Raw genomic sequence first — 24,568 nt, forward strand, 5'->3', positions numbered from 1 at the left:
GCCCTGCCCTCCCCCTCGGTTCCGTGAGAGAACTGAATGGGCCACACATGGAGACCCCAGCACACACACCACACACATGCCGCACACGTGCCGCATCAAGCATGAGATGGTGCAGTGACCTTGGGGAGAGGAGCTTTTAAACCTGCTGGCAGGAGAGGTCCTGAAGTTACCCTGGAAACCCCCCAGGGGTCAAAAGGTCTGATAACATAAATCTCCTCCCCTGCACCTTCACGCGTGGCTCCTCAGGCCCAGACACCATTCCTCCTCCCGCAGGAAGCTCCCTTTCTCCTTTTTCCTTTCCGGAGCACTGACAGGTCCTCACAGTGGGCCCTCGTTCCTTTGGCCACAGGTCAGCACTGCCTCCCGCTGGCCTAGACCATCGACACAGCCTCCTGTAAGAACACTCTGGCAGGGGACCCGATCCAAAAGGCCGAATGTCACAAGCCGCGTAAAACCTCCAGGGATGGCTCCAGACGGCTTCAGAACAAGGTCCAGCTGCCTTAGGATGGCACAAAAGCCTCAACCTGGACTCCCCACTGCTTAGGGGGCCCCATGTTTATGTCATCACACATCCTCTCTGATGCCCAACACATCAGGACTAGTAGGGCCCTCCACACATGCCTGTGTCCTCTGCTTGAAATACCAGGCCGCCGCCTCCTCCTCCTTCGACCAGGCAAACCCCTTCTCATGCCTTAAGACCCAGCTTAATTGCCACGGCAGAGGCCCCTTTCCCAGTACACACCACACACCACACCAGGCGACCTCCCACGGCCTCTGTTGCATCTGTGATTGTCTTCAAGCCATTTACTTATCCCTCACAGGCTACACTAGAAGCAACTCAGTCAGGGAGTTCATGCCCCAAGACCCGAGGACTCAGGGAACATTCATAAAAATTTCTTTCTTTCTTCTTTCTTTTTTTTTTCTCTCTCTTTTTTTCCTTTGGAACCAGGCCCCTGTTCTACGCCAGGAAATAAGCTGTGAACAAGAGATGTGGCCCCTGCCCTGGTGAAAACTCAGGGCAGAAACAGACAATAAACAAGTGCACAGGTATATAATTTGATGCCGGGTAGCAGCTGGGGAATGAAGCTCCAGGGGCAAGGCTGCACCCGGCTAGCGCAAAAGGAGGTGGGGCAGATCCTGACTCCAGGCCTGGCTCCCTGAAGCCTCTAAGCATTTACCCAGTCACAGCACCTTTGCCACTTGCTCGTTCAGATTCCTGAGGTCGGGGAGATGGGACCAGGAGAGAGGAAAAGGGTATGAAGAAGAAACAGGAAGGACACCGGCCTGGAGCAGGCTCAGGTCTGAAAGCGGCTAGGATGAATCCGGTAAATGCTGTCAAAGGTGATTGTGAGCCTCCCCTCCGCTCTGAAACCTCTCATGGCTCCCCAGTGCCCCTGACCAAAGCCCAAGCTGCTCTTCCTGGCCTCTGAGGCCCTCCTTCCCAAGTCCCTTTTCTATGTTTTCACCATTTAATTCCCCAAATATGGCCACCAGCCTTTGTCCACACTGTTCCTCCTCCCCCAGTCCATCTCCACCTGACCAAGTCCTACAGTCACAGGAGGACATCTCTCTTGGGAAGCCCCCTCCCATCAGCAGGGATGTGCTGTCTTCCTCCACATGCTGCTTCTAGCAGCCTTACCCTTGTTCAGTGTGTGCTTCCCCAGGAAAGGCAACTGTGTACATTTCTTATCTCATCCTGAGAGAAGACTGGGACAGACCTGGTTACAAACTCTGGCTCGGCCAGGGCCGAGCTGTGTCACCTGTAACTTCACCTCTCTACACCTCAGTGTCCTCATCTGTTAGATGGGGAGTTACCGTCAACCTTCAGGGTTCCAATGTGGTAATGTGAAAGCACCCAGTTCAGGGCCTGGCAGGCACCCAGTCAGCAATGAAACCACCCCCCACTAGCCTGCTGGGGGGGAGGGGGCGGGCGGCCAAGACACTGACTCAGCTCCTCCCCCCACATCCCTCTCTACTCCTCCCTGACAGGGAAGGGGAGGCTGCTGACAACAGGAAGGGCCAGCAGAGAGGTAGCAGGATGTGCAGAGCCTGAGGAAGTCCAGGCAGTGAGCAGGTCATCACACTCACAGGGGCAGGGCCCCTGCATACAGCACCCTGCTCAACTCTCCCCACCCTCCTCATCAGGCTGTCAGAGCCTCCCTAAGTCACTTGCCAGAAACCAAAAGCAGTCCTGCCCCTCTCTTCCAGAACATCACAGTCAAGGGGCCAGAGTGACGTGGAAAAGGGCTACTCCTTCCCTTACAATCAGGGTAACCTCTGGCAACTCACCAACGCCCCTCCCCAAGCCTCAGTGTATCCAACTGTAAAATGGGGGTAATGGTGAACTCAGCTATGAGGTGCAATATGATAAATAAGGCGCATGTATTGAGAGAGCTTGGGTAGGGCTCATCCCAAAGAGAAAAACAAATCCCTGCCATCGTGTTCCCCACCCCCAAGAGCGGGCCTGCCCCACCCAAGGTCCCAGCGCCGCTGCGAAGTGGCAAGCCCGAAGTGGCAAGCCCGAGAGAACATGGTATCCTGCTGCTTCAGAAGTCCCAGGACAGGCTCTGGTCAGGATGGGAAGAGGCGGCCCCTTCTCACCCACCCAACCTCCGGCCAGCGCCCACACAGGCGCACAGCCTTCCCAGGCCCACATCAGCGCGACCCATCCGAACCAGGGAGCGCCTCTCTCCAGGCCCCGGCGAGACCCAGATCCAGGCCAGGCCCATCTCCGCTCCTCCCGTGGCCCAGAACCCTGAGAGACCCTACGGATCTGGCAGCTTAGGAGTATCAGATCAGGTTTTCACCAAGGGGGGAGCTGGAAAGAAGAAGGGAAAAGGCCACCCGGAATCTGTCCGTGATTGGTCCCGCAAAAGTGAGGGGGTGGTGCCTGGGAACGAGAGTTCCCATCTTCTCGGGGGTTGCCCGGGCTTCTGGCCCAGAAAGGTGAGGCGGAGGCCGGGGGAAGGTGAGGCAGGACGGCCGGCCCGTGCCGCCGGGGTCACCCAGTCTTCCGGCCGAGACCTCCTCTCGCCTCCGAGAAGTGAGGAGGGGGCTGACCAGGAGGGGAGCGGCTCGGCTCTGGCTCTGGCCGTTGCTCTCATCCGGACCTGGGGCGCAGAGGGGCTGCCCCCCGGGGAGGCACTCACCGTCATGGCGGCACCCCGGGGCGGCGAGAGCAGGAGGCAGGAAGGTGGAAAAGGCTCTCGGGCCGGGCTCAGCGGCGCGGGAATCCCGCCGCCGCCGCCGCCGCCGCCGCCCCTCTCGGCCGGCCGCCGCCGCTCGTCCGGCCCTTCCCTTCCCCGGCGCTGCCCCAGCCCCTTCCATCCGCCCATAAAACTTTTTTTTTTTTTTTTTTCAAACTTCCTGGGAGGACCCGGGCGGGCCAATGGGCGGCGGGGAAGCCGAGACAAACAGTGGCGGGGGCCGCGAGTGGGCCAATAGGAGCGCGGGAGGGGCCCAGGGGCGGGGCCTGCCGCGACGGGACGGGTGAGCTGGGGCAGTCGGGGCGGGCGGATGGGGGCGGATGGGGGCGGAGGGAAGTGAGGGCGGGCCGAGCTCTGACGGCGGGCAAGCTAGGAGGAAGGAAGGGCCTGGCGTGCAGGTGACTCCGTCGGGCCACGACTAGGTAGTGCGGGGTGGGGGCAGCCGGGTGTGGCACCCTCGTCGTCCAGCAACGGCTTCCCGACCCACGCCAGCCGCCGGACGGGGGGATGGGTCCATTAGGCCTCGGCGCCTCGGTTTGATGGCGACATGGGCAAAGCACACATTACTACCAATTCAGCGGGTCCCACACGCCAAGCCCTGTTCGTTACCCATGTAATGGACTTTCATCCTTACCACAGACCCGACAGGTGATATCCTTGTCCCCATTTTACTAATGAGAAAACGGAGGCTCAGCGAGGTGAGCCAACTTGCCCAGGGTCACACAGTAAGAAGAGAAGGGATTCCTAGGAAGTAATCTAAGCACAAAGTGAGTTCTGGAATTGGTAGGACCTTTCCTAAACGTGCCCTCCTCACCGGGGGTCTTTCTCGCCTTAAGAACCTCATTTTGGGTTCTTGGGTGTGGGCTATACCCGTTTCTCACTTTCCCAGAACACTTGGTGGTTTGTAAGAGTACATTTGCCCTGCAGAATCTCCTCTAAGCCCGCAGCTGAGGAGGTACTGTGGTGGAATTTGTTGCTAACTGCATGAGGTGGCTTATGGGGCATTGTGATTTAAACCCTGTATTACCTTAAGCAAGGTCCTTAACCTCTCTGTGCCTCAACTTCACCCTCTGTAAAATGGGATAATGCTGTTATCTCACAGGCTACTGTATTAAGTGTTAATTTAAGTAAAGCACCTAGAACAACCCCTTTAGCCCTAGTTAGCTCTCCTTAGGTAGGGGCGCAGGGGAGCTTGGAATAATTACCACTTCAATGATTCTGCCATCTCAGTTTGGGGTTCAAAAATTATTGCTGTCATGATTATAATCACTATCTCCATTTCACAGATAAACAGAGGCCCAGGGAGCTGAAGTTTTCCCAGCATTTCCCATTGGAATTCTCTCCTCCACCCTGAGGAATGAGACCAAAGGTAAGTCCTCCTAGACACTGGCCTTCTGGCATCCCTGTGCTGAGTGTTCCCACCCTACCCTGTACCTCACTCAGGCATTTGGTCCTTGGGAGAGTGCATGGACAGACAGAACACCTCAGCTACCACCAATGCCCTACCGCGGTGGCGTGGACACCTGGCAGTACCAGCCTCCTTGCTGGTTTCCTGGCCTCTGGGACTCCCTTCTAGTACCCTCAACACGGTGATGAGAACACTCCCCTGCTCAGAGTTCTTCAACACTTCTCCACTGTTGATACACACATCCTTGTGCCCGCAGTCATGTCCACTATCATCTGGCCCCTGCCTGCTGTCCTCTATCATTAGACACACACATTTCACATGCTAGGGCTACACAACGCTGGGAAGTCCCAGAATAAGCCAGGTCTTCTGTACCTCCCTAACTGCACATGTTGTTCTGTGCCACGCCTGGAACACTTCCCTTCCTGTCCTCTTATGCCCCAACACACACACACTCACTCTCTCGCTTCCCTCCCTCCACATGTTTGTTTTTCTGGAAAATTCCTCCTTACCCTTCAAGTCTCAGCCCAAAGGAAGCCAGAGTGCCCCCAGCACAGACTTAGAAGCTCCTTTCCCAGGGCTGCCTGCGTGAATTCCCTGCCCAGAGCTCCCTGCATCTGTACACTCCCCAACTCAAGTGATGACCACACAGTGTTCTAATCAATGATATGTCCGTGTCCTCACAAACTGTGAGCTCCTTGTGGGCAGGAACAGAGTGGCTTTTGTCTATATCATGGTAAGCCTAGGGCCTCAGCCCACATTAGGTCCTTAGTAAACATTGGTCGAGTGAATGAATGCACAAATGAAGGAATGACTGCCTTATTGCAACTTGCCCCGGTAAGACAGAGATGGCACAGCTTCAGGGACCCAGGATTGACTTATTAAACAGAGCCACCAAACCTTGGGGTTATCCAGTCTCAAAGCGTTACTCTATTGAAGATAACAGCGTGAGGCTCAGAGAAGGGAGACGATGGCCCAAAGTCACACAAGTTAGGGGCAGAGACAGAACTCAAGCCCAGGCTTCCTAGCTCTTGACCTTGGACTAATCTCACTGTCCAGCCCAAGAGATGTGTGAAGCTGCTTTAAGTAACTGTCTGGGTGGCTCCACTAGCAGTTCCATCTCTCAGCTCCTGATTTTCCTCATTCCCAGGTGAGAGAATAGCTGCAAATTCATTGAGCCTCAGTTGCCACATCTGTCCAATGGAGAAAATCTGCAGAGACTCTCAAGGCTGCAAGGAGGACTCAGGGAGATACGGATGCACAGAGGTGGGGGGCTGGGCTCTGAAGTCGGCCAGAGCAGGGTTCAAATCTTAGCTCTCCCCCATTGTGTGACCTGGAACAAGTGAGTTTCATTCCCTCATCTATGAAATGGACAATATGAACCGTACCTAGTATGCCTAGTGGTGAGGATTCAATGCAATCAGATGTGCCACGCACTGAACACAGAGCTGAGCACATAGTAGGTGCACAATAAATGCTGGCCATCATCACCATCATCATCATCCCAGAGTCCATTTCCCCATTTCTCTACCCCTTTTCTCCAGCCAAAAACTTACCTGCCCCCTCCTGCCGGAACTGCTGTGTGTTAGTGACCCTTAGTTAGGTTGATAAGGTAATTCCCGCCCATGGCTTGAAGATACCACTCTGCCCAGATAACCACGTTTGCCTGGTTACCCTTGTGCCTTAACCCCCAAAGAGCAGCAGCAAGGAAATTAAGAAGTGGATGGAGAAGCTAGTGTTTGGACGCCCCCCCCACCCCATACCCCACCCCGTCACACCTCTGTGCATCCTGATTTCCCTGAACCTTCCCTGCAGCCCTGATCATCTCCATAGATTTTTTTTTCCCATTAGACAGATGTTGCAACTGAGGCTTGGTGAGTTTGGCTGCTGCCATTCTCTCATCTAGGAATGAGGAAAATCAGCAAGAGGCCAGTTCCTCTAAACCAGGGGTCCCCAGCCCCCAGGCTGTGGACTGGTACTGGTCCTTGGCCTGTTAGGAACTGGGCCGCACAGCAGGAGGTGAGTGGCGGGCAAACGAGCGAAGCTTCATCTGCCACTCCCCCGTTGCTCCCTATCGCTCCCCGTCGCTTGCATTACCGCCTGAACCATCCCCCCCACCGCCTGTCCATGGAAAAATTGTCTTCCACGAAACCCATCCCTGGTGCCAAAAAGGTTGGCGAACACTGCTCTAAACCATAGCTGTGCAACCTCGGGCGAGTCTACCTCACCTCTCTGAGTCCCGGTCCCTTCATCTGTAGAATGGGTATACAGGCTGTCAGCCTAGAGCTAGACCCCAAGCTGATGAGAGTATGAGAGTCAGCCTGTCACCGAGAGAAGAGACCCCATGAGCCAGGCTGTGGCTCCTGGAGATGGCCAGGCCTCTTCCCTCCCACCGTGAAGGGGGCAGGAGAGCACAAGTCACAGCTGCCTCCCCTCCCCGCCCTTGAGAAAACCACGAACCAGAGGCCTGAGTGTTTACAGCCCTCTCTGGGCAGGGAATGGGTTACGTAATGCCAGATGTTTGTGCAACTGGCTCAGACCCAGGTCTGAGACACACTTTGCAATCCCAGAGCCCCTCGCAGGCCCTCCCTCCCTCTCCCCCTTGCCCCGAGCCTGGCTCCCCTTGGCCTATTTGCTGATTGGGAGCTTTCAGCTGGGTGGATTATTCCATCACCCCTCACCCTGAAAGCTGAAAACAGCCCCAGCCTGGTCCTGCAGGTGGGACGTCCCCCTCGCTGCAGAGACCACGGAAGCTCTGGGCTCTGCTTCCAGCTCTCCTTCCTCACATGGGGCCTCCACATCTCTCACTCTGAGCCCCTACTGGCTTTTCTTTGACTGACACCAGCCTCCTCCCTCCCCTCCCCCACTCTCCCCACCCTCACCCCAGCCCCACCCCACTGGAGCCAGCCTACCCTTTGCCACCTGAGGACCCCCAGAGACAGCAGGAACGGATTGAACAGCGTGGGACGGTCCCCGGGCATCCGCCATGAGGTCACCAGTCGGCCCTTGAGTGGGCTCTCAGCCTTGCCCTCCGCTGGCCTCTTGTCTGCCTGTCAAACAGGGTCCAGTGTTGGCCCCCACGTCCCTGACAACAGCCTCCCCTGCCCATACTGCCATGCCCACCTCAAACGCCCAGGGTTGCCATCTTTCTCCTCTCCCAGAACTGCCGAGGTGGACTGCCACATGTTCACACCGCGTGGTGTTGGTTGACAGGGCTCCTGGGGCTCAGCGCCCTTGGGGATGTGCACTTCTCCACCCTCAGGTCAGACCCCAGGTGGCCGGCGGGAGGGGAGCGCGGACCACAGATGTGTATTCAGCCCGCATAAGGTTTTCAGATTATTTTGCATTAGGTTCCAGTGTTAAATAATCAAGTAGTTTAACACATAGCTACATATTTCCAGCTCCTCTTGAAATATCTAAAGATGGAGAAACTCTGGGCTCCTCTTCCCCAAGGCAACAACCCTCTAGAGCCAAGGGGTCGCTCAAGGGCCCCCTGATCCTGAGTCCCCCATCTGCCTACTCTCCTCCCCTTTGTGAAAGGAATGAGTCACAGACTTCTACAGCCACACACCCGGCAGAGTCCCCAGCGCACCCTCTTCGGAGCCATCCTTGTTGGGGAAACTGAGGCCCCAGTGAAGCAGAGGCATTTGCCCAAAGTCACAGAGCAAGTTACTGGCAGAGGCAGGGCAGAGCCCAGGTGTCCCAACTCTTCAGAATCCAGAGATTCTCTGGACGTGGGACATGAAGCATCAAAGCACAGATCCAGGGGGCTTTGGGGGGAAGGACTGCCTCCACCCTGCACCACATGGCCATCACAGCCCTGACCACTAGACCGTGGGCTCCTTGCTGGTGCTTCATTTCGCCCCTGGCCCACACCCAGGCATACACAAGGTGCTCACGAAGGGTATGTGAATGAATGAATGAGGCAGTTATCAATTCTGTCCAGTCCAGACTTCCTGCGGGGGGATTGAGAGGTTTTCTGGGTTGCTGGGGCAGGCCAATTTCATGGAGACTAGAGGGGGACACCTGTATTGCTGTTTCCTCTTTGTTCACAAAACTCTGGCCCCAGGAAGTATGGAGAAATAACCCAGAAAGAGGAAGAGCAAAGTTGCCGGAGTCCCTGTGAGAGCCAGAAGTGCTTTTAGTGACCAGTCCCCGTCCCCTCCCATTTCACAGATGGGAAGACTGGCCCACCAAGCAGTTAGAATGCTGCTTCTACTATGCGAGGCCACGCAGGCAATCAGGGCAGAGCCAGGAAGCGGTGTTGGGGGTAGCAGAGAGAGCGCTGGGTAGGGGATCCTGAGCCCTGGGTCCTAATTTGAGCCCAACCACTGACCAGCTATGTGATCTGAGATGACTGCCTACCCCTCCTTTCCTCATCTGCACAGTCAGGGGTTGGGCAGAATCCCTCCAGCTCTGACTAGCGGCAGGGCCAGACTTGGGGGCTCCAGACTGCCAGACAGACACCCCCCCCGCCCCCCACCCCCGTCACACCCGGCTTCTCAGGAAGCGGCATGGGGAACAGCAGAACAACAGCAGGATTAGAAAAGCACAGCCTCAAACCGCCTGGTGTTCTCCTCGCCTCCCGCTGCCCCAGGCCCTCAGCTCTGACCTCACCTCTCTGGAGGCTGCGGGTGATGAGAACAGTCTGTTTGGCAGGTCTGTGGGGAGGGGAGGGGCAGAGCATGTGCTCCAGCTGCAGCCAGGCCTCAGAGCGGCCTCGGCGGGTCCCACCCCTTGCACACATCTCTCCCGCCCCAGGACCCTGGAGCTCCTCCAGGCCCAGCTGACTTCTGTACCTCCTTGGCCCTCTTCAGTGCTCCTCTGGCTCCAGCTCCTGGAAGCTCTACCCTTTCTCCCAGCCTGGCCAACCCTCCAGAATCAGGAGGACCTTGCCTTCAGAGACCATCAGGGCCAAACTGCCATTTGCCCAGGGAAGGGCAGCGACCTTTCAGGGCATCCTAGCAAGTTGAAAGCAGAGCCCTAGGCTTCTGACCCTAGGACTGTCCACCCACCCAGATGCAGTGGCCCTGCTGCCAGCTCATCTAGAGCCCCTCTTCTCGATATCCCCATGGCAGAGCCAGCCTTGGTCTGGATGACCCCAGAGCTGATCTGAGGACCTCAGCCCACCTCCAACCTGATTTCCCTTCCCTTCCCCTCCCTCTGTGCCCACACCCATGACCCAACTACCGAGTCTGCCTGCTTCTGGTCAGTCAGTGAGTCTTGGCCTCTGCTTCCTTCTGACTCCTCAGGCTCCTTTGATTGGAACTGGAGGTAAGAAAGAACACAGCTTAGGTCAGATTATTCCCCAGGTTCCAACTTGTTATGCATCCATTCATCATCCATCCACCTAACATCCATCTAGAATCTAACATCAATAGACCCATGTATCCATCCAACCATCCAGAATCCATCCTATGTCATCCACCCACTCATCTAGCCAACATCCATTATCCCAATACATCCATCCTCAATTTATTCATCATCTATTCATCCATCCTGTATCCACGGGACTTCCCTGGTGGTGCGGTGGTTAAGAATCCACCTGCCAGTGCAGGGGACATGGGTTCGATCCCTGGTCCAGGAAGATCCCACGTGTCGTGAAGCAACTAAGCCCATGAGCCACAACTACTGAGCCCGTGTGCCTACAGCCCGTGCTCCGCAACAAGAGAAGCCACCCTAATGAGAAGCCCGCTCACCGCCACCAAGAGTAGCCCCCACTCACCACAACTAGAGAAAGCCCACGCACAGCAACGAAGACCCAATGCAGCCAAAAATAAATTAATTAAAAAAAAAACTATATCCACGTATCCTTCCTCAATCCATCCAACATCCATTCATCCATCTACCCATCCTTCCAACATTCATTCACCATCCATCATCCATATTCCACAACATTTACCCATCCATGCAACATCTGTCTATCCAGCACCCATCATCTGTTCCATTCATCACCCGTCTATCCATTCATCCATCCACCCATCTGTCATCCATCCAACATCTGTTTCTCATTTGTCCAACATATATCATCTATCCATCACCCGTTCATACATCTGTCATCCATCATTCATCCATCAACTACCCACGGACCTACCCATCCTCCGTCTGTTTCTTGCAAGCCCTCAAGCATCCATGTATTCACTGGTCAACCAGCCACTAAGCTCATCTCCTTTGTGTCAGACCCTGGGCCAGGGGCCAGAGGTACAGAGATAAAGTAGGTGCGGCTCCTGCCCGCATGGAGCTCATGTTTTTTAAGGGAAAATGACAACTGAGTGTGACCAGATGAAGAGTAGCAGAACTACCAAGCCCGGAAGGGAAACCACCAATCCAGGGGTGGTGTGAGTATTCAGGGAAGGCGTCTCAGAACAGGGCGCTGATCTAAGACTCAAACAATGAACAGGTGTTTAGTGAGTGAAGAGGGAAGGGAAGAGCTTCCTAGCCAGAAACAGCAGGCACAAGGGCAGGGAGATGTGCTCACAGAGCTCTGCAGCCAGCTCAGCACAGCTAGAGGGCAAATCTGGGGTGGAAGGCCAGGAGGCCTTGAATGCCATGCCAAAGATTTCCTAGAGGTGACCAGCTGGAGCCCCAGCAGGACCTGGTGAATGCCTCTGCTGTGTCATCTGTGAAATGGCCTGAAGCATCTGGTGTTCCTGCCCCTCCCCAGTCACCATCTCCTAACCACCCAGGGGCCCCTGAGCCTCACCATGGAGTAACTCTAGCTAGAGAATCTCTCCTTCCTCCCTCTTCTCTTTTGACCAGACCAGCCTGCAGCATCCCAGCGTCTACTGGGACACAGCATCTTCTCCTTGAGCTGCCTGTGGTGGTCCACCTGCCTGCCCAACAAGCCTGATAGCAACCTCTCATGTGGGGCCCCAAGTCCCCTCTTGGTCCCAAGGGCAGGACCAAGCTGGCTCATCCCTGAATCTCTGGTGTCTGTGCATTGAGCTGATCAGGGGAGAAATCGAGAGCAGCCTCAGGGAAATGCAGGGAAGGGGGCTCCCTAGTCCTTCCATGGGTTCAGAGGCTCCACAAAATAGTGGTTAAAAGCTTGGGCTTTTCCAAGACATGGAAACAACCTAAATGTCCATCAACAGATGAATGGATAAAGAAGATGTGGTGTATATACACGTGGTGTACACACACACACACACACAGACACAGACACACACACACACACACACACACACACACTGGAATATTACTCAGCCACAAAAAAGAATGAAATAATGCCATTTGCAGCAACATGGATGGACCTAGAGATTATCATACAAAATGAAGTCAGAAAGAAAGACAAATGTCTTTTGTCTTGCAAACTAGTATATACAGGATGCATAAGCAACAAGGTCCTACTGTATAGCACAGGGAAATATATTCAATATCCTATGATAAGCCATAATGGAAAAGAATATGAAAAAGTATATATATGTATAACTGAGTCACTTCGCTGTACAGCAGAAATTAACACAACATTGTAAATCAACTAGACTTCAATAAAATTTTAAAAAGTAAAAACTCGGGCTTTGGAGTCAATACTTTGATCTCACTTCTCTTGACTTATACTTGTGTGACCCCCAGCAAATGCTGAATGAGTCTGGGCCTCGTATCTAGCTGAGGCACATGTGGCAAAGCATGCGAAGCCCCAAGGCCAGGGCCCGGCACACCATAAGCCCTCCCCTGTCATCCGTGGGGGAGGCGGTACTGGGCCACACATTGTGGAGACGAGGAGGGTCTGGATGAAAGAGCAGGAGCTGCCGCATCGCCCCAGTAGTGCCTGTCAGGGAAGTAGTTGGTCCCGTTTTACAGAGGAAGACCAGGACCAAGAGAGTCTGGGTGTCCAAAACCACCTGCTGCATTCCTGGTGAGCTGAGGCCAGGTTGCAGGGTTCCGGCCTCCAGGACCCTTCCCACTGACCATCTTAAGGTAAATGCTCTGGGCAGCACCAGAGCACCACTGACTCTGTGACCCTGACCCTGGGCCAAAGAGACAGGAAGGGATTTGGTGAGCACCTACTATGCACCAGGCACTTGGGCCTACTTTACATATAGGCCCCCATTTAAGCAGCTGTCTCAGCAGCCAGCTCAGCCCAGTGAGCATTTATGCAACCCCTTCTCTGTGCCTGAGAGGAGCTGTATGGGCCAGAGAAAGGTAAGTGAAGCTGTCAAGCTTCACTCCTGGACTTTAAGGAACTTGGAATACAGCAGTGGCGAGGGGACACGACCACGCTGGCTACAGTCCCAGACAGGGCCAGGTAGAAGCCACCAGAGGCAACACAAACCAAGTATTGTAGGGCCAGGAGGGGAGAAGGGCCTGGCCAGTGCATCTTGCTTGAGGCCTCAGGGTGAGCTGCACAGAGCAGACCCAGGGTCCACCCCTACCCCGGGCCTGACTAGCTGTGTGATCTTGGGTGAGTGGCTTAACCTCTCTGTGTCTCAGTTTCCTTGTCTGTAAATAAATAGTGCCTTTCTCATCAGACTGCTGTGGAGATTAAATGAGGAAAATACCATAAAGCATCCAGACCAAGGCTTAGCACGCAGTACATGCTCAAAACAAGTGCTCTCGTTATCACTGTGCAGTGTGCTAGGGGAAGATTTTGGTCAGGAAGATTGTGTGCAGAAGCTGAGGGGAGGCCTTTCGGGACACTTGTGTGCGGTGGGACTGACTTTCAGGCTGCCCCTGGGAAGTGAGGCTGACTTACCTCCCATTGTAGCGAGCTGGGGCCCTCTGCAGGGCTCCTGCCCCTCAGCTGGCCTGTCTCCTCCAGACCAGCCATAGTTGAGGTCTCTGGTCCACTTGTCACTTTGGTCTTTGGCCACTGGGTGGAGATGCCGGCAGGGCTGGGCAGCTGGGCGGAGCTCTGGGGCCACTGCCCAGGGCTGTATCCATTGACCAGAGTAGCTCCTGCCCCTCCTTCAGACTGGGTGTGTCGCTCTGGCTCCAGCTCCAGAGTACCCTTCGTGCCTGGGGAAATTGTGCCCGGCCCACCCCAGTGTCCGGCCGAGTCCCGGCGGGGCAGCTGGGCCTGCAGGAGCTCCAGGAGGCCTTCCCAGTCCAGTCTCGGAAGAGTGGAGGCGAGCGTCGGCTCCCCGGAGTGGGTCCAGGCCCCCTCTCTGGGGGCCATGAGGAGGCCCACCAGGTCCCTCCAGTCAAGCTCGGGCTGCCTCTCGGGGCCACGCAGGTGTGGACAGGCTCCCTCAGCCCCCCAGCCCGTGGCAGGGGGGGTCTCAGGCCTCCGGGGTTTCGAGAACTCTCCTGGGCCTGCCCTGGAGCTCTCTGGGGGCCTCATAGGCTGGTGAGGACTGGACAGCTCCTGCAGGCTGCCCCAGCCCCGCTGAGCTGGCCTGCCAGAGGGCTCCCATGGCCCAGCACTGGGGGGTTCCTCCCAGGCCTCTGCCTGCCCCCTGTGGCAGGGGGCGCCAGCCAGCAGCTTCCAGCTCTCCTCAGATTCCCTGGGAGGGCCCCTCCAGGTTTCCTCTGGGGCTCTGGCAGCCCCCTGCCTGGGCCCCCCAAGTCCTAGCCAGCCCCCCGGGCCTGGGCCCTCCTGCCTGCCCCAGCCTCTCTCCAGGTGTCCGTGTGGGTCCCCGGATCCTGGCGGTCCCTCCAGACTCTGCTGCCCTCCCAGGGGCCGTCTTGGGCCCGCCCGGCCTCTTTCCAGAGGGCTCTCTGTCCGCTGCTCCCTCTCAGGAGTCCTGGCTGACGTCCTCGGGGGCGGCGAGGACCCCTGGAGCCGCCGTTCCCCCTCAGGCCGCCTCTCGGGGCTCCTGGGATGAGGGGGCTCTGCTCGGCTCCGCCGGGCCGGTTCTGCCTGCTTCGCGAGGGGCTTGGTTACCTGAGGATGAGGTGAGGGAGTGGGTGAGGCTCCAGGACCTTGACTGGGTGGTGTCTGTCTAGGAGGACAGGAAACTGGGGTCTTAGCCAGGCTTCAGGGAGTTGCAAGCTCTGTCCTCACGGCAGGCTGGATTAAAGCAGGTCAAAAAGTACCTAGGGTCTCTGGCTTCCCTCCCTGGGGGTGTCAGCCCTTCCCTCTCACCCACCTTCCTCAGTTCCAGAAAAAGATCTGCAAACAGCTGCTCACTTTCCGGACTTCCCCCTCCCCCCCAAGATATTGATTCCAACCGGGGCTATCAGGTGCCGGAATTTCCACCACCAATACTCCATTCACACTGGGTTGGGCCCTGCCATCTAAGAGTTTCTTTAAAAATACCAATCCCCACCCTGGAAGAGACAGCCCTTAGAGCTGGACTGACGTAGGGGGAGGTTTTCCCTGAAAACTTCTCAAGATGGCAGGTGCCTAATGAAGGACGGGGACAGCATGGAAGGGCCATCTTCAAGATGGACTGATGGGGTCTGGCTCAATTTTGCTGGCTCTTTGGGAGAGGGAGGAGCTGGACGCCCATGATTGGGACTCTGACCCTTTCGTAAAGAACCTCCCTTCCCAGGACCCCCGCCCAGCACCTGGGGGAGGGGAGAAGCTGTGGCTCACCCCTTGGGGGTGCAGGGGCCCCGGGCAGGCTGGCAGTGCTCACCTCCCTGCTGAGGGCAGGGCTGGACTGTCTTCGGAGAGGTTGGCTCTGAACTTGGCTGGGCCGCTGCGACCGCCCCTCATCCCGGGTCTGGAAGGCCCCCGGTGCCTCGGACTTCCTATGAGCAAACGCACCGCCCCTCTGAGGGCCCTTGGGACTGCCCCACTCCCGGCACCCCAGCTCCTCTACTCCCACCCCCAGTGGAAGAGATGTAGCAGATCCAGGGACCCACCACAAGCTCGTTGAAGGGCCTTAAGTGAGGGAGGATCCTTTCAGGGCCTCAGTTTCCCCTTCTGCAAAATGGGGATAGTCGACACTGCCCTATTCTACCTGCCTCATGGGGCTGTTGGGAAGATGAAATGAGAAAAGGGGTGGGCAAAGGTCGGGGAGCTCAGCCTTGGCCTTGACCGCCTCCTGTCTCACTCAGTACTTCCTTTCTGGCCGCCACCCCACTGGCAGCCCACAGTTCACCCTCAGACAAAGGCTAGACTGGTCCTTGTGGGAATTAAGATTTATTGAGCACCTACCGTGTCGCAGGCAGTGTGCATGCGTGATCATAATGGCAAACATTTATGGAACACTTCCTGTGTCCCAGGCACTTGTACTATCTCATTTCAACTCCTGCAATCCATGAGGTGGAGAAAGGAGAGGCAGAATGTCATATGCCCCCATATTCCATTCTTTCTGCCCATTTTCTATCCATATGGTAAATTTTGGACTTCCCAGGCCAACCTGTTTTTCCCCTCAGTACTAGCTGCAGCCATCTAGCTGTTGGTTAAAGAGCTCTTAGCAAGATCAGAAGGAAGAAACATCCTCTTTTCCCCACAACTCCAGAAAAGCCAACATAAAACCGTCCATGCAAATGTCATTTCTAAGACACCCAGATTTCAGGCATTGTTGCCACGTCCGACGAAGACAACCTCTAAGCTGTGGAAAGTCCCTAGTTCCAGCTAGTTGTCTTGCTTAATAATCGTTAGCCATGGCTGTTAATATTTAACGTGACATCTCTGTTGAAATGTAGGAACATTAAACAGAATCTGGATACATCTCTCCCCTCCCCTGTGTAAGGGGGTCAAAAGAAAAGACCTAACCACTCCACTGGGTATTTAGGATATTTATTGCAAGAGGGTTTGAGAGTCAGACTTCATCTAAATTGGCAGATGGAGCTGTGTCTCTGGTGGCTGAACCAAACCAGAAGGCTGGCAAAGATGACCAGGTACTGACCTTGACCCAGCCAGTGAAACAGGAAGAAGAATCTCTCCTCAGGTCTGAGCCAGGACCCATACCCTGCAGTCTGCCTCCAGCTTGGGGACTAGGCTGAAACTCTACAGAGGCTTTAGAAAGTGAAACAATTAAGGCCTTGGGCTTTGTTCTTGTCTTATGGCTTTTGCCAATGTTATTGGAATCAGATCCATAAACTAATTTGATTTTTTAGCCATTCTTAGCATTGGACTCACAGGAAACCAGTTCCCTGCTCTGGAGTAACTGTTTCTAAGTTTGACGGCTGCCTGATCAGGTTCAATTTTTAATCCAATTTCAAGCGAGAGAGTTTCCTTGCTCTGTGAGATCTGATGCCTTAGAGTGAATTTCCCTCAGAACCGGGGTGTAGGAGCCTCTGCGAAGCAAAAACCCCAACGTTGACTAGGTGGGGAGGATAATGGCAGAAACTACCCTGTGCAGGGTGGCGAGGCAAACGTGCGTTCTCTTCCGAATGAATGCATTTTCCATATAAACTCCAGCTTGTTCAGTGAGCATTCCGTCTGAGAAGGTTCCCCCCGTGTGGAACGGAGAGAGGGGAGAGAAGAACTCAAGAAAATTCTGAGACTTGGACAGAGACCCAGCCTCCTGATGCTGAAGCAACAGTATTTCCTCGGGCCACCTGTTCCTGAGGGTTGGTGTGGCTCTGCACCGAGGATGACAAAGAAGCTTGGATGGGCTCTTCCACCTCCAGAGGGTGTTAAAGGACAGCGACCGTCAAGTCAGGTAAATTCCATGAAGGCTCTGTTTTGAATTCAAGATACTAGGAAATGCTTATATGATTCTAAGACAAGAAATTCCAAAGGCATCAAGAGGGCAGGAATGAAGATATCGAGCCAAAATTCCTAACACTTTAATGTGATAATAGCCCTTTGAGAAAAAACGTCCAGCCTCAGTTAGAGCAATGCTCGAACAGAGTAGATGCTCAATAAATACATGTTGAATGAATGCATGGGAGAAAGTAAGAGTACAGCTCTATAGCCACCCACTCATAAATTTCAGTCTGTCCCTTAGAGATATTTAAGTAGGTTTTAAAATTTTATCTTCAGAGGACGAATGGTTTTCTACTTGGAAAAAATGCCATACAAGAGGGAAATTTTTAATTACTCAGTAGAGTCGTAAAGCCTTGGTTAAAAGCAAATAATCTACTTCACCAAAATATATATGCTAAATATGCAATTTTTATATATCAGTCATACCTCAATAAAGCTTTTAAAAAAAGGTAAATCTACTTCAAAGAGAGCAAAATAAAGTGAATAGAAGTATCTGTGTAAAAACAATTAAATGATTAATAAAAGTATAAATATTCCAGACTTCTACTATAAACGCTTTATCTCTCTAAAAGTTAATCACGGTAAGAAAAAAAAAGAAGGAAAGAAAATTTAACTTTGGTTCAAAGACCCTGCTGAGTCATCAGGTAAAGTCAAAGGTATGCAAATTGACATCAGACCAAAAATAGTCATCATAAAAGGCCAAAGACAAAGGGGGTTTTCAGGGTAGTGAGACTATTCTGTGTGATACTCTGATGGTAGACACACGTCATTATACATTTGTCTGAACTCAGAATGTACATCACCAAGAGTGAACCCTAATGTGAACTATGGACTTTGGGTGATAATATGTCAGTGTAAGTTTATGGATTGCAACAAGTGGACCACTCTGACGGGGGATGTTGATAGTGGAGTAGCTGTGCACGTGTAGGAACAGGGCGTATATGGGAAATCTCTGTACTTGCCTCTCAATTTTGTTGTGAACCAAAAACTGCTCTAAAAAAATGAAAGTATTTTTTTTAAGAGGCCAAAGAAAGAATTACACTAACGCTGGAGACCACAAAGGTTGTCGCCTGGGTTTTAAATGGATAAAACTTACTGGAAAAGGAAATTTGAAGAATAAGAGGTAAGGTTTCTCGTGCAGATTCAAATCTAAGAGAAAATGTTTTCTAAGGGACAACAAAGAGAGGAATTGTGGATGCAAAATATTACCCACTACTCAGGGTGATGGAAATGTTCTAAAATTATGTGGTGGTGGTGGCTGTACACCTCAGCCTCGGTAAATATGCTATAATTTATTGAATTCTACACTGAAAGTTTTGAGACTTTCAGACCTATGTTTTTTTGTTCTCTTGAACTTAGCGAATGGAATTTCAGCCCTGATCCTTAAAGACTCTGAGGCTGGAACTGCTGGAGAAAGAAATCTCAGCCAGATCTGGTGGAAACACTTCTCCCCAAGACTGGGGCAAAGCAGACGTTCTGCTGGGTTGTAAACACCCGCATGAATGGAGCCAAGGAGACTTGTGGGATCCCTGGACTTCAGGTGCTGTCGCTGCGTCCCAGGAAAGGAACATTTAACCTCTAAAAAAAGTCTGTCATCCTGTGGGTTCTCTTATTTAAAATATGTGGCTCTGGCCATACGTTTTAAATTGACATCTCTGTTTTCGGAAATGCAAGGGACCTGTGAGCTTTCTTCTTTAAGGCAGAAAAAAAGTCTGGGACACTTTCTTCTCCCTCACATAAGGTGTAAAAAAATAAATAAATAAATAAACAAATAAACCTGTGACTCTGGATCAAACAAAGGGTTTGAGAATTTAACCTCATTTAAATTAATGTACTAATGTTCTAATTTTACAGATGAGGAAACTGAGGCTCAGGTAGATTAAATCACTTTACCACATCACACCAGTTGGTGAATGGCGTTGACCCAGGATTTGAACCCAGCCTGCCTGACCCTGGTCTTCGCTCTTACCCGCTAGGCTATGCACAATATCACTTAATTGTCAAAAACAACTCCTAAGGTGTGGAAACAGGTGAAGTGATTTGCCTAAGGTCACATAGCCAGTAAGCGGCAGGGCGGGGGTCTAAACACTTTCCTGGTTTGGAACCTAAGCCTGTGAACCTTTTACCTGTCCTGCCGCCGCCGAGCCTCCGCCCCAGCCCACCTGGCTGCCCCAGCCCTGGGCTCACCTGCGCTCTTGCCCGAAGAGGCGCTCCACCTCTGCGCGGCCAGGGCTGCGGGTGCGGCCCCCGTTGCTGCACTGGGGCCCTGGCTCCCTCTGCGCCAGCCTCCTGGGTGGGGGCAGGTCGGCCAGCACGGTGTATTCCTCCCTCTCCAAGTTGTGCCTGGTCTCACCCGGGGGTGCCGAGCCCCGGGAGCCCCCCGAGCTGCCTGGCGGAGGTGAGGGTGCCAGGAGCGCTAGGTCACTGGGTGGGTGGCGGGGTGGAGAGGAGGCTCGAGGGGCATCCCGGTGCCCTATGCACACTTGAGGGGGCAGCACTGGGGAGCCACGCAGAGAGTCGGTGGAGGGGACCAGGCTCTCCATGCTAGTCCCAGTGGGGTCCTGGAAGAAGAGGGAGGGCTCGGGGGCCTGGCGGGGCGGGGACGAGAAGGAGGGTGCATCACGGTGCCCAATGCACACAGGGCTGGGGATGTGGAGGCGCTCGTGCAGAGAGTCTGTGGAGGGGACAAGGCTCTCGGTGCTGGCCCTGGGGAGATCCTGGAACAAGAGGGAGGGCTCTGGGGCTTGGCGCGGCGGGGAGGAGGCCCGGGGTGCGTCACGGTGCCCGATACACACAGTGGGGGGGAACTGAGGAGGCTCGTGCTGGGCGGACTGGTTCTCAGCATCTGACGTGTCTGGGAGGAAGGGAAAGGGGTCAAATTGGGTGTGGCGGGGGGGTGAGGAAGCCCGAGGGGCATCCCGGTGTCCAATGCATACGGCTGGGGGCATATAAGGGGGGTCATGGTGGGGCGATTCACTCTCAGATGCGTGGGGGTCTGGGAAGAAGGGAAAGGGGTCATGCTGCAAATAGCGAGGAGGCGAGGAGGCTCGAGGGGCATCCCGGTGCCCAATGCACACAGGGCAGGGGGGCTGGGAGGGCTCCGGAGAGGTCTGGGGTGCACCGCGGGTAGCAGGGTGCAGAGGCGAGGAGGTCCGGGAGGCACTGTGGTGGCCTGGCGGGTGGGAGGAGGAAGTGGCCCGGGATGGTGAGTTGTGCTGGGTGGGGCTGGAGGAGCGCTGGGGTGAGTCACGCTGAGCTGGTCTGATGGGAGATGAGGTCTGAGGCCTGTCGCTTTGGGTTGGCCGGAGGGCAATGGATGCCCAGGGAACTTCACTTTGCTTGGAGCGAGATGGGGAAGAGGTTCGGGGGCCATCACCCTGGGTTGGCCGGAGGGGAAAGGAGGCCCATGGAATGTCTTTGTTAGTACGATGGGGAGAGGAATTCCTGGGATTGTTCCGCTGAGAGGAACGATGGGGAGAGGAAGGTCCGGGATTGTCCCTTTGGGTGCAGCCCTGAGAGGAGGAGCTTCCTGGGTTTTCCCGCCGTGAGGAAGAGGATTTGGGATTGTCCCGTTGGGCACAAGAGGTTTTGGGGTTGTCCCTTTGGGTAGAAGAGGTTCTGGGAGTGTTCTGTTGAATACAAGAAGGTCTGGGGTTGTCCCGCTGGGGAGTACAAGTAGGGGCAGGAGCTTGAGGGCTGTCCTGTTGGGTAGAAGAGGCTCTGGAGTTGTCTTGTTGGGTGGCTCTGGGGGTAAAGGAAACTTGAGGATTATTTCGTTGGGTGGACGAGGTTCTGGGGTTGTCCCGTTGGGCGACTCTTGAGGGAGAGGATGCTCTGGGGGTGTTCTGTTGCGTGGAAGAGGCCCTAGGGGTGTCCTGTTGGGTGGACGAGGTTCTGGGGTTATCCCGTTGGGCGACTCTTGAGGGAGAGGATGCTCTGGGGGTGTTCCGCTGTGTGGAAGAGGTCTTGGGGGTGTCCTGTTGGGTGGACGAGGTTCTGGGGTTATCCCGTTGGGCAACTCTTGAGGGAGAGGATGCTCTGGGGGTGTTCCGCTGTGTGGAAGAGGTCTTGGGGGTGTCCTGTTGGGTGGACGAGGTTCTGGGGTTGTCCCGTTGGGCGACTCTTGAGGGAGAGGATGCTCTGGGGGTGTTCTGTTGCGTGGAAGAGGCCCTAGGGGTGTCCTGTTGGGTGGACGAGGTTCTGGGGTTATCCCGTTGGGCAACTCTTGAGGGAGAGGATGCTCTGGGGGTGTTCCGCTGTGTGGAAGAGGTCCTGGGGGTGTCCTGCTGGGTGGATGAGGTTCTAGGGTTGTCCCGTTGGGCAATTCGGGGGGGAGAGGAGGCTCGGGAGGTATCGAGTTGTGTGGAAGCAGAGCGATGGAGAGAGGAAGCCTGGGGGGTGGCACTTCGAGGACCACTCTGTGGTGTCGCGGGAGAGACCGGGGTCAGCGCCGACCGGTGCCGCTCCAAGAAGTACCCACTTTCTCCCCGGAGCTTCGCCCAGTGTTGTCCGGCGCTTCGGTTCCCACCACCAGAGCCTAGAGAGAGAAGAGGTAGGTTCAAGGTAAAGGCAGAGGTCTAGGCAGCTCCCACAGCCTACCTTCCTTTGTCCCCTGGGACAGATGGTTGGGGCAGACCCCACACTGTCTCCTTAGAGGACCCACTTTCCCTATCACACAACTCCACGCCTCTGAGCAACAGATTGGAGGAGGGCTTAGATGCCACTCTCAAGCTGAGGTCAGGAATTTGAAATTGAAAACCAGGATGACTCGGTCAAAGTGGGGTGGGCTCTAGAGCCGAAGGTCACATAGTCTGGGGGTTCACGAACAAGTTAGAAAAGAGGCAAACTCGTAAAGAGCAGTTTTGAAAATAGTCTGTGAGGGACTTCCCTGGCCGTCCAGTGGTTAAGACTTCGCCTTCCAATGCAGGGGGTGCGGGTTCAATCCCTGGTCGAGGAGCTAAGACCCCACATGACTTGCGGTCAAAAAACCAGAACATAAAACAGAAGCAATCTTATAACAAATTTAATAAAGACTTTAAAAATAGTCCACATTGGGCTTCCCTGGTGGCGCGGTGGTTGGGAGTCCGCCTGCCGATGCAGGGGACACGGGTTCGTGCCCTGGTCCGGGAAGATCCCACATGCCGTGGAGCGGCTGGGCCTGTGAGCCATGGCCGCTGAGCCTGCGCTCCGCAACGGGAGAGGCCACAACAATGAGAGGCCAACGTACCGCAAAAAAAAAAAAAAAAAAATAGTTCACATCAAAAAACCTTTAAAGAAAAGAAAAAGAAAGAAAGAAGCATAAAATAGCCTGTGTGACCCCAGAGAGGGAGAGCTAGATCGAATAGCAGCTACCAACAAATTTTCATTTCTGTTCTACTTCCTGCAACTGGGTTCCGAGAAATTCTCCCCTCTCTTCCAGTGAGACTTGTGTGATCGCTCTAAAAAGTTCCTTTTGTGAACCAGCAGCATTGGCCTCACCCGGGGGTTTGCTGAGAAATGCAGAATCTCAGGTGCACCCGGGGTGCACTGCATCAGAATCACGTGTTAATAAGGGTCCCAGGTGATCCGCATGCACGTTAGTTTAAGAAGCCCTGATCTAAGGGATTCATGTAACTTCGCTAATCAGTGACCCCCTCACAACTCCCATCCCCGTGAAGGGGCCGCCATGATCATGGTGTCACCCTACACCCCCCTCAGTCCCTTGGTCACCAAGCACGTGGTGGCCACCAGCTGTGTGCATGTCCCTGGGCTGGTACTTCAGGAGAGAAGTAACAGGTCTTGTGGCCGTGTCTTGAAGGAGCCACGACTGCATTCATTAAAGTCCGCACTTAAGAGTCCCTCTTCTCTGGGGAGTTGCCTGATGGCCTAGTGGTTGGGATTCTGCACTTTTACTGCCTTGGCCCAGGGCTCAGTCCCTGGTGGGGGAACTGAGATCCCACAGGCCACGCAACGCGGCCAAAAAAAAAGAAACCCTCTTCTCACACTTTGAAACCTCTGCCTCCTCCAAACTCTCTGAGCTGGTGTCACTGAAGTCTTGAGTTTCCAGCACCCATCGAGGAACTGGAACCACGCACAGAGCGCTGTTGGGAATTCCCTGGCGGTCCAGGGGTTGGGACTCGGCGCTTTCACCGCCGAGACTGGGATCTAGGATCCCGCAAGCCAGCGATTCGGCCAAAAAAAAAATTTGCCTTGTGGTTGCGTGATGGTCTGATGCCCCACGATGTTCCAAATCTGCACGCTCCTCTCATTCACCTCTTCCCACCTCCCCGCTCTCAGCTACCCTCCTTTCTCACCTGGATGGTTGCAATAGCCCCCCAACAATGTGCACTCTGGGCCCAAGGTCATCACACCCATCCAGGGAGATCCTTTCCAAAAGCAAATCTAGCTAGATCACCCCTGCTTACAAGGAGAGACGAAAAGCTGTCACAGATGGGAGAAAACTGAAAGACACGGTAACTAAACACAATGTGGGATCCTGGATTGGATCCTGCAACATAAAAGGGACATTTGTGGAAAAACGGTGAATCCAAACTACTGACTGTAGTTTAGTCAGTAGTATTGTTACCAGTATTAATTTCTTAATTTTGATAATAGGGCTATGGTTATGTAAGATGTCAACACTGGGAAAACCCGGGTAAGCGGTATAATGGAAACTCTCTGTACTATCCTTGCAACTCTTCTAAAAGATTTTTAAAAATGCAGGGCTTCCCTGGTGGCGCAGTGGTTGGGAGTCCGCCTGCCGATGCAGGGGATGCGGGTTCGTGTCCCGGTCCGGGAAGATCCCACGTCCGCGGAGCGGCTGGGCCCGTGAGCCATGGCCGCTGAGCCTGCGCGTCCGGAGCCTGTGCTCCGCGTCGGGAGAGGCCACAGCAGTGAGAGGCCCGTGTACCGCAAAAAAAAAAAAAGGCAAAAACTTCAGGGGCTCCCATCTGCACTTGGAATAAAATCCAGGCATTTCCCATGTCTGGCAAGGCTCTGCCTGCCCCCACCGGCCTCCCAGTGCCCTGTGGGTAGGGGCCTCGCCTTCTTGTTTACTACTGTGTCTACTGGGCTTAGGAAAGTGTCTAGCACACCATAAGTGAGCAATAATATCGTGCCACCACCTTCCAGCTCTGAGTTGCACCTCGTCCTGGAGTCTTCCCACCCTCTGAGCATGTGCACTGGCTGAGATGGCGTTTACCACCACTCCCAGTGGCTCACAGCTGGGTCAGCACCCCCAGCCCCGGTTTCTTCCCTTTCCCACCCATCACAAGCATCCCTTGGCGCCTGGCCCACCCAGGATCTGACTTCATTCCTGCAGCCCCCTTAGTGAGCACACAGGGCAGGCTATGCAGATGTTCTAGGGCATCTGTGTTTTGTCCCTCAGCAAGCCGGGCTCGGCACAGCCTGCCCCATGGAGTGTGTCTG

At 54.5% G+C, this 24,568-nt stretch overlaps 1 protein-coding gene across 8 annotated transcripts in view; it reads right to left on the minus strand.

The window, feature by feature from the left end:
• The window catches only part of TRIOBP (TRIO and F-actin binding protein), a 65,669-nt gene that overhangs the window by 20,562 nt on the left and 20,539 nt on the right, over positions 1-24,568 (minus strand). For 5 of the 8 annotated variants that reach the window (XM_032647121.1, XM_032647119.1, XM_032647120.1 and 2 more), the window contains exons 9-13: positions 19,349-21,698; positions 15,135-15,249; positions 13,307-14,437; positions 9,802-9,879; positions 7,524-7,661 (exon numbers count right to left, since the gene is read on the minus strand). In XM_032647121.1, coding sequence (XP_032503012.1) covers positions 7,524-7,661; positions 9,802-9,879; positions 13,307-14,437; positions 15,135-15,249; positions 19,349-21,698 — 3,812 coding nt within the window. Of the gene's footprint in view, positions 1-3,149; positions 3,336-7,523; positions 7,662-9,228; positions 9,416-9,801; positions 9,880-13,306; positions 14,438-15,134; positions 15,250-19,348; positions 21,699-24,568 lie in introns of those variants that run through there. The other 3 variants (XM_032647124.1, XM_032647126.1, XM_032647125.1) reach the window with 2 other exon arrangements.

The sequence above is a fragment of the Phocoena sinus genome, chromosome 10 (genome assembly GCF_008692025.1).
Source record: "Phocoena sinus isolate mPhoSin1 chromosome 10, mPhoSin1.pri, whole genome shotgun sequence".
NCBI classification, from domain to species: Eukaryota; Metazoa; Chordata; class Mammalia; order Artiodactyla; family Phocoenidae; genus Phocoena; species Phocoena sinus.